The sequence below is a fragment of the Ambystoma mexicanum genome, chromosome 1p (assembly GCF_040938575.1).
Source record: "Ambystoma mexicanum isolate Mex_15411 chromosome 1p, UKY_AmexF1_1, whole genome shotgun sequence".
In the NCBI taxonomy this organism is placed as follows: domain Eukaryota; kingdom Metazoa; phylum Chordata; class Amphibia; order Caudata; family Ambystomatidae; genus Ambystoma; species Ambystoma mexicanum.
This window is the reverse complement of record NC_090921.1, coordinates 1,047,584,678-1,047,597,642: the sequence shown is the minus strand read 5'-3', so window position 1 is coordinate 1,047,597,642 and position 12,965 is coordinate 1,047,584,678. Positions and strand designations below refer to the sequence as shown.

At 42.8% G+C, this 12,965-nt stretch overlaps 1 protein-coding gene across 3 annotated transcripts in view; it reads left to right on the top strand.

Annotated features, from left to right (window-relative positions):
• LOC138447912 (pleckstrin homology domain-containing family G member 4B-like) overlaps window positions 1-12,965 on the top strand; it is a 1,180,303-nt gene that overhangs the window by 823,485 nt on the left and 343,853 nt on the right. For all 3 annotated transcript variants that reach the window (XM_069604450.1, XM_069604440.1, XM_069604433.1), the window contains exon 10: window positions 8,322-8,470. In XM_069604450.1, coding sequence (XP_069460551.1) covers window positions 8,322-8,470 — 149 coding nt within the window. The remainder of the gene's footprint in view (window positions 1-8,321; window positions 8,471-12,965) is intronic.

Sequence of the window (12,965 nt, the reverse complement as noted above, 5' to 3'; positions counted from 1 at the left end):
CTGGTATTTTTCCAGGTGCATCCTGATATAATGAGAGATACTTACCTTACTGCAAGTGCAGCTTCTTCTGGCCATGGGCTGCAACATATGCCAATGCGGCTTTGTTATTTTGTTTATAATTGTTATAGTTAATAGAAAATTAAACTTTAAACACACTTTGTTAAACAGATAAAAGAACAAAAATAAGAAAATTAAATATACACAAAAGGGAAATATCAAAATAGTGCAGTTCACAAACCAGTGTTCATGCGTTTCTGTATAACTAGGCACCTGACAAAGCCTGCAATACCGCATATGCAAGGATTGTTCTACATCCAATGTTTTCATAAGTCTTATGCAGATTTAGACCTATTCTTATAAAATGTGTGCATAGGCGTTTCGATAGACACTTTGTGCATCACATTCGCAAATGCAGCCAGAATGAACAAAGCACATCTTCATATGCTCAGATATACCCGTAAGATGCTAGTGCAAGCTCATATGCCAGGAGCCTCATAAGGGTAGGTACTGGCATTTTATGTGTAGGAATAACCTAATTAGCTAAGAACAGCTAAGCAATTATCTAATGTTCCGGAAGCACCTAAAAATCGTCCTCTTTGCTTCTGCTTTCTCCCCCCTCCCCCCGCCCTCTCCTGCTGAAGACCTGGCTGACAATGAGACTGCACGGGTTACCTGGCCAACCATCTGAACTCGGGCCCTAGCCCTGCCACTTGCACGCTTGCGCTGCCTCCCTGGCAACCCTGCACCGGGGGACTGTTTTCTGTATCCCTACAGTCCCCAAACCAGCACTTATGTCTGCACTCACCCTTCACTTGCCACCAGCTGGCCGTTCTTTATTTATTGTATGTGATTATTTATTATCCCCTGTACTGCACTCACCCTCCCCCCCCGCACTTTTCTTTCCCCCTTCCCTTGCACTTGTGCGATCTGAATGACACCTGGCCTAGTAAGATCGTTGTCTGTCTTCCCTCTGTTCGCTCTCCCTTGCCTCGTCGCACCTTGAAACACTTGTTTATAAGCGCGTTATAAATGTCATATCATATCAAACTCTCGTCTCGTTATAGTCATTATATTCCATATATAGCCTCATATATATGCTAGTGGCAACCTCATTTGATCAGTTACTGCCATCAACAATCAGGTTCTGCTGCATTTTGTTATTGTTCAACTTTATGTGGCCATGTGCTGGCCTTCTATACCAGCAGAAAAATAAGTAAAGGGGTAGACCTGCACTAAAGTCCCTGATCCTTCAGGTATTGTACAGTTATCACAAAAATTGGATCAGTAGAACGGGATGACACTGGTTAAGTTTAATACATATCACATTTTATTCAATTAATTCATCACAAGAAAAATTAATTCTCGTATCATAAAATCTCATAAAAATCAATCAATTCATACCCTCATTCATAACCACATACAAAACTCATTCAAACCTATGAATATAAAGAACCCTAGTGTTCCCTACAGTAGGTATTCAGAATATCATTACATCAGATATTTTCCATTATCATATTCAACAGTGCCCCAGTTCATAATATCTGGTGTCATTATATACCTGGTATCAAATTCAACCAGATATCTCTTGCAGAAAAACGTCGACACGTGTTTCGGTCAGAGACCTTCTTCAGGACGTCGGGCTTGGAGCGAATACTCCGCCCTGTTCTTACTGTATATGGGCCAGTAATCAATCTAGAAAACAATGATAAAAACCAGAATGTCATCCCTATTTCTTAAAAGAGGTGACAAATGATGTCACATTGTGTCAGAAATTAATAAACACAAAAGCCCTACTCACCCCCAAGATACAATTCTCAGGATCGTGAGTGGGACAGCGGGAATTAATCCTCCACTGGCATCAGTATGTATATTGAGCCTGTGGAACCAACAAAAACAAAAACACCACTCAGTATATTTGGCAGAACCAAGCACGAAATGTGCATGCCTGTAACCCTATATAGTACACAATTAAAATGATAAAAGAAGAACACTTATAAGCACCCAAGTGCCAAAGGAAGCTCCTTCCGGGACCTGCGTGATGTAATGGCAGGATGTACACTAGTGTATAATAATCACTAGACCCTCAGTGATACCAGCATCATACTCTCATGTTGTCAGACTTCGGCTCCACCTCCCCCTTCTCCTCACCTGAATCTTCTGATATTGAGTCCTTTACCGTAGTCCGGATACGGGGTCGTTCCTTCTTCTTGTTAGAGATAAGATCCTTAGGTGATCTAACCTTCTTATCGTGCAAGTAAGGTCTGGCCCCTCCGGAGGCCACCGTGGCAGAAGTGGAAACCTGCCGTGGGGGGCTCCCAGTGGGCCAGCCTCGGTGCCCAAGGGAAAAAGCCGGAACGGCAGAAAAAACCCTTGAACGAAGATCTGCAGGCAAGGTGAGGAGTGGTTCCAGGCCAGGTATAAGGCAGGTTCTCCCAGGCATAGATGATGAAGGTTCAGTTATGATGGATTGAAAAGCGAGAGCTTTCTCCAAAGTCAGGACACTTCAGAATGCCGGGAGTGTCAGATGCTTCGGACACCGAAGCAGATAGAGGCCGCAAGCAGTTTAATGTACAGGAAGGCAGAGCGAAGAACAGAGTGCGGAGGGATAAGCAAGCGGAGAAAAAGTAAACAGAAGGTAAGCAAGAAGCGGAACGCGAAAGGGATCGCGAGCGGAGAAAACGGATTCAGAAAGGCAGAGCGAGGAGCTGAGTGCGAAGGGATTCGCAAGTGGAGAAAAAGTAAACAGAAGGTAAGCCAGAAGCGGAACGCGAAAGGGATCGCGAGCGGAGAAAAAGGATTCAGAAAGGCAGAGCGAGGAGCTGAGTGCGAAGGGATTCGCAAGTGGAGAAAAAGTAAACAGAAGGTAAGCCAGAAGCGGAACGCGAAAGGGATCGCGAGCGGAGAAAAAGGATTCAGAAAGGCAGAGCGAGGAGCTGAGTGCGAAGGGATTCGCAAGTGGAGAAAAAGTAAACAGAAGGTAAGCAAGAAGCGGAACGCGAAAGGGGTTCACTAGCGAGAAAGGCTGAACACAGATAGTCGGTTACGAAAAACCACATAGAACTAGAACACAGAGCGGACAGAAAGGGGAGAGGGACACAGGAGAAAATAACAAGCTCACGCCGAAAACGAGAGCTAGGAGGAATACTCGGAGAAAAGTTACGAGCTACTCTGAGCGCTGGTAGAAGTGTAAGCAATACACAGATACAACGCGCCGAGCTGGAGGCGGGGCCTAAATTTATAGTGGAGGCAGCCATGTTGGGTGAGGACTAGAGCGTCCATCGATCCCACAGCTTCCACCCTCGATTCCTGACACATGTGCAGCCTGTTCTGTCTTGGCGGCAACCCCCAAACTTAAACAATAACACAATTTGGAATTCTCCCAGGAGTCGCAGGCCTGCACAGGGACACCCCTTGTCCCATAATGGCCCCTGCCTCCCAGATGCCATCTGTTCCAACCTCCTGCTCAGAGTGGGATGCCACAGGAGAGGCTGGAATCTGCATGGGAAGAGAAAAGGAGCTCTCACTTCAGACACCTCTGCCTCCTCACACCGCACTCTGCCTAGGAAGCATGATGGGGTTTAAGCAGCAGGAGGATGAAAGTCCCACTCAGGTGAAAAGAAGAGTGTGTCAGTGTGGAATAGGTTAATCCTATGGCCTGTCAGCAACCAACAGAAGGCTTTTGGCGACCAAGAGGTGAGGCAGGCACAACCCCGCTTAATACCACCAACATTGGCTTCCATCACATCCAGCAGAGAGTTTCAGCCAGAGTCATTGACAAGTGTTTTTATGGTGGGGAGATAGGAAATAGACAGGGAACAGAGAGAAAGGTAACAAGATCGGAGTGTGCCTTGTAGAAGGCTCTATTTTGTAGAATAACAACTCTAATGGAGGTGTTGGCTGCCATAATTAATGGTTTTTACTGTCAACCACTGACTATACTTACGACAAGAAGCCATCATTTAAACTTCTCCCGGGATGGCACTGCCCTGAGAAAGCACACTGCTGTATTCAGTAAGACTTAAAAATTGGGGAAAACATCTACTCTTACGTCAGTTGAGATGGAGCATTGCCAGCGATCACCTACATGGCGTCCCTGATTGAAAGACCTTTAACAAGGGGTTTCTCCACAGAATCAGGGCATAAACAGACGATTACATACATTTCCACTTAAGAAAGCTGACTTTTAACTTCATAGTGTACCTGACATTCAATAATAAGATGGATATCTTGGTGTAGTTAGTTGAAGAGGGCTTGCAAACCCTTGTATGTTGAGATATGGTGGATGGCACTGTATTGTACAATTTATCTGGGCGGCTTTGACTCTGTGCAGTTGGCTAGGCTCTTTTATTTTGGGTATAATAAAATACCACAGGTGTGCATCGGATCCCACATGCTTTTGAGTCAGACTTTCTTGGCTGTTTGTTTAGTTTTGGGTACAATATATAGAATGGGTTGGTTGTGTCCTGGATCACATTTGCACTCTGAGCTGACTGCTTTGGAGCGGTTAGTCATTTTGGTATGAAAGAATAAAGTGATTTTGCACTAGCTAATGCTAGATCTCTGATATCCCCCTGTGCGGGCATGAATTGGTATAATTGTGTAGGGTGGCTTTATGCTCGATCAGCATGGTGCTCTTCACAGACCCCCTACCCCCTCACTTGGCTCCGGTTGCAGTTGGACCTACCTGACGCTCTGCTGTCAGCATGTCTTTCAACTTGTAGTAATCATTGTGTATTGTGCAATAATGATCATTGGCTCAAGGTTGCTCTCAGGATAATTTCCATTTTCTCTTGGTTATTTTGGGGCATGATAGCGTGGTGCTGTACTGCATCACATTGGTTTTCTGGACAAATCTCCTGGGCTGTATTAGTAATGTTTGTGTACAGTAAGTTGCAGAAGTACAAGTCTAACAAGAGGTGGCTTATTCGTTGATATAAACTTTTATTGACAACACCAAAAGGAAAAGAAAAACCTATCTTGCCCTATTTACTATGAGGGGTTTCCCTACCTCAACATAAATACTAAGGACCCAGTCAGGATGGCTGTAAAGTAAATGTCCAAACAAACAAACACTGTTCCTCTAATCTTCTGAAGGAGTACTTTTCCTCTGTTCGTTTAAACAAAATGCGCCTTTCCAGTCTTTTACCAGGTCTGTTTCACTAACCTGTCAGACCCGGCCGTAGACTTCCTCAACGGTATGCCAAGCCTGGTTCACTAACCTGGCAGACTTGACTTCCCAACTTTTAGACCCAAAAAGATGTTTGCTTTGTCTCTGGTTTTATTTCTCCTTTTCTAGTTGGGGTCTCCCCGACTGCTTCTGGGCTCCAGCCCATTGCCTGTAATTATATCTGCACTGTTGAAGGCTTTCAACCCTTAGATATGTTACTGATGAGCTTTGCCCGATGCCATTTGGCTCCCAGTCTCTGCTGCACTCTAGCAGGGCTTCTCCGCTTCCATGTGGGTCCCAGACCCTGTTCTGCTTCTGCGCAAATTCCTTCCCACCTTTAATTAGTCTGTACTTGGACATGCCTAGTATACTCTCCTGCCAGACCCAATCCCACCTAGGTGTCTTCCTAATGTTGGTATCAGCTCGAGTACTCTCTCTGTTATCCCTCTATGGTCGTTGGGATTGGTTTAGCTGTTTTCAAAGTTCATGTCTCTTTGTGAAATGCTGCTTTCATCCCCTTGTGTTTCCTGTAATGTAATTACATTGTTTACAAAGTTTGTATCAAATATAATGCCTCTTGTATCCCCTTGTGCTCTCTGGGATCTGTTTGCATGGTCACAGTGTTCGTATCAAATATGATGCCACTTATATCTTCTTGTGCTCTTCGGGATGTGTTTGCGTGGTTCTCAAAGATCGTATCAAATATAATGCCAATTGTATCCCCATGTGCTCTTCAGGATATGTTTGTTTGGGTTTTCAGCTTCTCCAGCTCCCTCAATGCCCTAGCCACCAGTCTGACCCTTTCTGTACCTTTGGGAATCTTCGGACGGTCTCTGGTCTCTTCGGTTGGCAGAGCAGAGCTTCTCCACTATCGCCACGCTAGGTGTTCTCCTTCTCCTCGTGGTTCCGCAGCTCCAGATTCTCCCTCATTTCTCACTGTACTGCATGCTTTGGTTCGCCAGTGGGCCTGCGCCTCCGTGTTCAATCTTCTTCATCCCAGTATTCTTTTGCATCAAGCTTAGGTAAGTCCCCTTCTTCCTCATCCCAGGCTTATCAAGGATACCCTCTGCTTTACTATAACATATTGTGGTATGGGGAACCCGAAGGACCTGAATGGGGGATGAGGTGAGTGTGGACACCAAAGGGGTAAATGGATGCGTGTCCTCCCAGGGCCTGTCTCACTAGTCCCATGAAGGATTTCCTGTCCCATGAGATCCACCTGCCGAGTACCACCTCCATGGGGAATATCGGGTAGCTTCCTCACCTCCCTGGCCCCATGGGAATGTGCTTCCCCTATGGACGCAGTGTCAATACCCTTGGATTCGTCACAGCACATTAAAATGGCTTAATAATAATAATAATAATTTGGCATTTATATAGCGCTACAAACCCTAAGGTATCTGAGCGCTGCTTATTATTACCCACGGTGTGTGGTGCTCATTTATCGACCTCGAAAGGATGAAAGGCTGAGTTTGGCCCCGCCGGGATTCGAACCTGCGTTAGCAGGCTCTGCATGGATGTCAAAGCGAGCGCTCTACTCGCTGTGCCACTTGACCGGCTTGAATATATACTGCACCACACAGCCTCTCTCTGCCTTTTGGGTATTACACAATAGGGAATATGTGCACTGGATTACACTGCTGGGATACCCTGACCCTCTTGGTTATTTTTACCCATGATAAAATAGGGTGGTTCTGCATTGCTTAATGCTAGCTTATTGGGTTGGGCGCCTGGGCACTGCTAGTAGGTTTTTGGTATGTTATCTTATGTGGGATTTGTATGCACACTGCTGTCATTTACACATCCTTGTGGTGGGGTGTAGGTTGGCTGGATCACTGTGGCTTTCTTCTACTAGATTTGTTATCTCTGTTGCTGAGGATGGACTTTTATCTAGGTTTTTGATCTGTGGATTTGTTTAGGCTTTTCTGGTTGTAGTGAATGGTAGACTACATTTGGTTAAGATACTAGATACTGCTGGTTTTGATTTCTCCGCTGAAGTTTAGGATGTTGCCAGAAAATATCCACACTTTAGTGTTGGTTGGTGATGACTTTCACTGGCCAGTCTGGCTTCTGGTAAATCAACACACGTTTGTGGAGTGATTGCTCTTTTTTCAAATGTTATTATTTAAGCACATAGCCAATACAACAAGAGGAAAGATGTGTCAAACAGTAATGAAAGTGGGATTACAATGTATCCAAATATCCAGCAGGTGTTGTAAATAGTCATGATTTTAAATATCACCCACATAAAATATACATACATTCGTTTTTTTTGTAGTGATTGCTCTTTATTCAATTTGAAATTAAATGAGCTATTATCATGTGAGTTTTTTTTTACAAATGATTTAGCTAATGTGAATTGTGTGGAGAGATGAAAAAAGCATTTCCCTGTTCATCATCATATGCATAATTACATTTCTGGTTGTTTGCACATGAAGAATTCAGGCCAAGAAAAGATACAGAGATCATATTCATCCAAACACAACATTGTTTAGCTAGTGTGAGAGAAAGTCTTCCTTAGCTTCGTTAGTTTCTCTCTCATTGTAGTGCTTTTCTTGGAAGCTGCCACCTCATTTTCCTGCTGAAAGGGAGTAGTGGGTAAAATACTGATTTCACTAGAAGAGTATGACTGTACATTCAGGGGATCCGCAGAGTCAGGCCCTAATAAACTGCATATCTGTGCACAGTCGGCCTGGCCTTTCACACACAAACTAATCAAGATGGAATTGGAACCACAAGAGAGGGAATTGGAGTCTGTTGAGAGCTGTATTCTCACACTCCCTCCAAGAGCATTCACTGTTGTTGTATTCATTTAAAATACAAAGATGATGGTCTTGGGATATTAGCTATTCAACAGTGTACCATCTAGCCTAAAAATGCCAGCTCCTCAGCGTAGTGTCTAGAGGCAAGTACTGTTCATCATATCTGTAGGCATTGCAAGGAGGGTCTTGGAACATCTCTGGACCTGTTATGGTGGATAATATCTGCTTTAGTACCTGATTATGCTGACTAGCTACCAGTATACTTAACACCAATGCCATCTAAGAGTCATGTTGTCCTTCCTTGCAGCCAATTCTCTAGACATGGCATATTGACTTTGGTCCTATTAGTATTGATATGTGAGCTGTCTAATTGTGTTGTTTGTATTTTCCAGGATGCAGGCAGATTGTTAGCTAAGTATGGGAAACTCATGAAGAATGTTCTGGATGACACCCGGCTGGTGAAACTGCAGCTGGAAGGAGGTGCCCTGCTGTCAAGGCTCAAGAAGGAGGAGTCATGTGTCACCCTAACCAATGACTACAGGTAGGCGGACACTGGGATGGTGGGCCAACTTAACTTTTGTGGACATGCTTTACCTTAAGTTGGTTGTCCTTTCCGACCATCAATACATAGAACACATTTGAAAAGGGTTTCCACTCTCACAAATGGCTAGAATATATAGTTTGTGTATTGTGTATCCATTCTGATAGTTTCAGTTCTAAGATGGTCCATTCTGACAAATCAAAACAGGTAGTGCCATGAGATTATGGTCTAACCCGACTCATAGGTCTTACCTTGGAAACATGTCACCATGGCTGGTAAGTACGTCAGAACCATAGCAGGTAGTCCACCGTGGCTATTAATCAGCACAGGGTATTCCTTTGGAATTTGGTACTATGACTAGTGGTAGGGCCATGGAAAGGTTGTGCATTCTGGTGGCAAGTAAAGGCAGGACCTTGGGACAATGAACCAAACTAACTGATGACTACAGGAAGGAGGACATTGGGAACGATCCACCCTGATAAACAAACCTAGGCTATTTCTTAAGGAGATAGACTACTGTTTGGTACTTGGGGTGGTGGTCTGTCCTGATCGATTATGCTACGCTGATCCTTGGAAGAGAGGTCCACTCTGCCTGTTGACTACAAGTGCATGCCAAGCGGAGTGTTGATTTGTCTATGAGTGCATTGAGAAAGAAGTCCACTGTGGCAGATTAGTACAGAGGCAGTCTTAGAAATCTGGTCCCGGTGGCTTAATATGGTGGGCATAAGTACTCTAGATACTAGCATGTTGTTTTGGGAGCATTTGTTGTAGTTCATAAATGTAAGTCCAATATGCAAGAAATACTATGAAGTATTCTCTATACATGTAGCAGATTAGAGAACATCAAACAAATAAAAAAGATGAAAAAGCAGATTAAGTCAAAGGGCATGCCCTTATTAAAAACAAGATGCTATGGACTCCATTATACCTTCTGCGTTAGGAACTTGTCAACTAGTACTCCTGCTCTTGACCCCAAGTGTCATCCCGGAGGCTGCTGAATTTCCAATGAAAGGAGTTTTATTGGAACTTCCTCATAGCTTCCCGCTTTCTCAGTATTAATGATGTGTCCCTCGTATTTGAATGGCCATACAAAAACATTTGCACAGCATACATATTTGTCTCTCTTTAAATTACAAGTCCTAGTTAACCCTATTTTTGCTGAGCAGTGGGAGCAACATATCAATCCTGAATTTAATGGAGTTGTCCTAACAATAGAGAAAGTTCCAAATGACCGAACGTATAGTTGGAGAGGAGAACTCACAAGAGTTTTGTATAAGAGATGGAACGGTTCAAAAGAAACCGTCTCTGGTACTATGGCCATCACAACCTGGAAGTATGGCATCAATATTACTTCCTTTACTTAGAAATAGAGTGAATGACCAGATACTGGCAGATACCTGGACAGAAATGATCTTAGTGCAGTGTATAAAAATGACTAATGACAGGGCCCATACAAATATTGCTTCATTGCTTTATTAGATACATCATTTAAGATGTTTGCAACAACTTTACTAACAGCTTTAAATGAACGGGCAATGGCATGAAAGATACTTTCACCGTTCCAAACTGGCTTCAGAGCTGGGTTGTTAACTTTTCAATATGGCCTGTGTCTAAATCTATTAGCCCAGAAGGCCAGAGAGGCAAGTAATCCTCCACTCTGGATCTTTCTGGATGGAGTAGTATGTGACATCTAGGAGACATAGGGATTGATCATGGCTAATTAAATGTAACTATTCTTTTACAAATGGATACCTCAGTGAGGGTATGATTGGCTATGGAATTTACCCAGTTGGATGTAATCCAAATGCAGAATGAGGTAAAACGGGGGTGTATTCTGGTCCCACTGCTTTTTAATGTGTACATAGCAGACATGATCATTCCCCTAACACAAAAAAAGTAACTTTTTCACCAAAGCTAGTTGACTTCCATGTTCCTTACTTAACTTATGCAGATGATATCTTATTTGATGTGACACATGTGGGTCTTCAAAGAAGGTTAAACGCTATACTGGAATATTTCCTAGATCTAAATTTAGAAATGAATGTAGTAAAACCAAAGGTGGTTTGTTTTTTTCTCTTTAAAGTTTAAGACTGTATGGTACTTTAAGGCGTTACCTTAGAAAATCATTTCTTTTATTCAAGCTTAAACTTTATTTACGGGATGAACAAAGTGCATTTGTTGGCAATTAAGCAGACCAAGGCATTGAAAATTAAATTATGACCTTGTTAAGACTTTGTGACCATGAATATGGAGGATTTGCATCATCTCCCTTGCTTAGGAGTTTTCAACAAAATGTATGCCCAAGTCGTCTTTGAGTCTAGAATGCTCTACTTGCTCCCTTTTAATACGGATTGATCGAAAAGAAAGAAAGCTCTTTCGTCATGTTTTACTGTCATTATTAACAACACTACAACTGAGAAAATGTAACTTGTATCCTAGTGAAAAGCAGACACCTCCTTGTTCCCTTTGAGCATTGCTTTCGGCAGACCTTACTAAAGGGAACAACAAGGAATTAAATGTGTTCAAAAGTGAGATAACATGTGGTTAGGAGAAATAGAATGGTCTTTGCATACTTCTACTCCTATGATTATGAAGGAAATCAAAAGAAAGTCACGACATACGACTGGTACTGTAATAGTAAATAAACATCTTGCTACTGAGGTCCTTACATTCTTTCAGAAGAATACGTGAAGACATTCCCTGCCACAACCATGCAAAATGATAGTACATTTTTTCCAGATAGAAATAAGAGAAGGGAGTTCATTCTATTCTGTTTTATTAAAATGAAGGGAAGCGAGGTTGTGGATGCTTGGAATTATATTGTATAAGAATAAATTGTCGACTGTGTGGGGAAATGGCCCAAATTGAAACTAAAGCTTGTAAGTATTCACTGTAATAAGATAGATAATCTATATCAGCAGTGATTGAGTTAATTTGTGAAAGATGCCAGTGTGTTAAAACTTGACAACTGTTGGTAGAGAATCATGCTTAACAAACAGAATTAATGTTCGCTACTTTAAACTTCTGGAGTTGATAACTCTGTCATTTGAATTAATTGAAATGGTGATTTGATTGAATTGGAATTTTATGAATTGGTGATTGTTATAAAGTATGTTTTACATCGATTTGTATTTATTCGAGGGTGTGAAAAAAGTGGTACATAGAACATAGACAAAACTATAAACCAGAGATATATATTAAAGTTTGATATTGCACGTGTTTTATATGTACATTTTGAGGTAAGAGCGTGTTTTGTGCAACACAGGGCCTAATAAACCAGAATGCCTGGGTCCAGAGCACTGTACATTATGCAGTCTCTCTTTGCATTGCCCTGCCCCCTATTCACCAAACTCAAAAAGCTCATGGCACATTTGTCCCTAATCTGTGACAACATCCCACAATAGCGACAGTATTGTGAATGGCAGATATATATATAACTGTTATGGCAAATAGAAAAGCCTTTTTTAGCCACAGTCTCAAAGCTTGTGATTATGAACGGTATCAAGCGTGCTCATCTCTCTTTCAAATTACTTGAATTATTTCCTTGCCCCCATGATCTCCCCCCACTCCATGTACTCTTTTGCACCCAGCCCCCTGGGCTCCTTTCTAAAACCCAAACCCTAGAAACTCTTTGCAGTCCATGGGCTGCATTTCTCTCCGCTGTATCAGATGGTAAGATTTCCATGCATTTCTCTGCACTTTGTAATGTGATTTTGAGCTGGCTATGGAGGAATTAATGGACTGTGGTGATTGGCATACCTCTATGTGGATCACATTCTTTACATAGGCTGACATCTAGTGGAAGTTGCAAAGTATTGCACATTAAGTTTTTCGAAGTTCTAAAGCGGCGTTGAGATGGTGTGACTGTAACACTATCCCTAGTTTGGCGTACCCTGTACCCATAATCCGTCAAGGTAATTCAGATCATTTATTCCGCCATTGTGGCAAGTTGTATTTTCGCGGAGTCCGCATCATAACGCTACTTTAAGCTTTAAGAGTTAATTTCATCCAAACCTCTCGTCAGTTACCGATCAACGCAGGCCTTCGACAGCAGATCTTCGGAGTATCTCAAAGTCTGATTCTGAACACTGAAATGACAGGATTAGGCCTAAACCTGGCTTCTGCCTAATCAGTAGGGAGAGCGGGGGAACTGATCCTTTCTTCTTTTAGAGGAATCCTATTCCCTGATCTGAGTGCCTTTGTCTTGCTGCCTCTGTATCCACCTTCTACTATGGAGCACACTACTTTTAAGTTTTGCGCCAAGTGTAATAGAACATTTCTGTACAAAGACACACACAGGGTGTGTAAACACTGCCTTCCATGTGATCACTTGTAGTCCCACTGCAAATCGTGCAAACTCTTTAGGCCCAAAACCATAAAGGATCAACAGACTAATCGGTGGGCGGCATATGCCATGTCAGTTTGTCTTCGAGTTAGACCACGAAGGCCGAGGCTGCCGAGACTCCGAATTGGAGCTTGAGGACATTACAGAGGA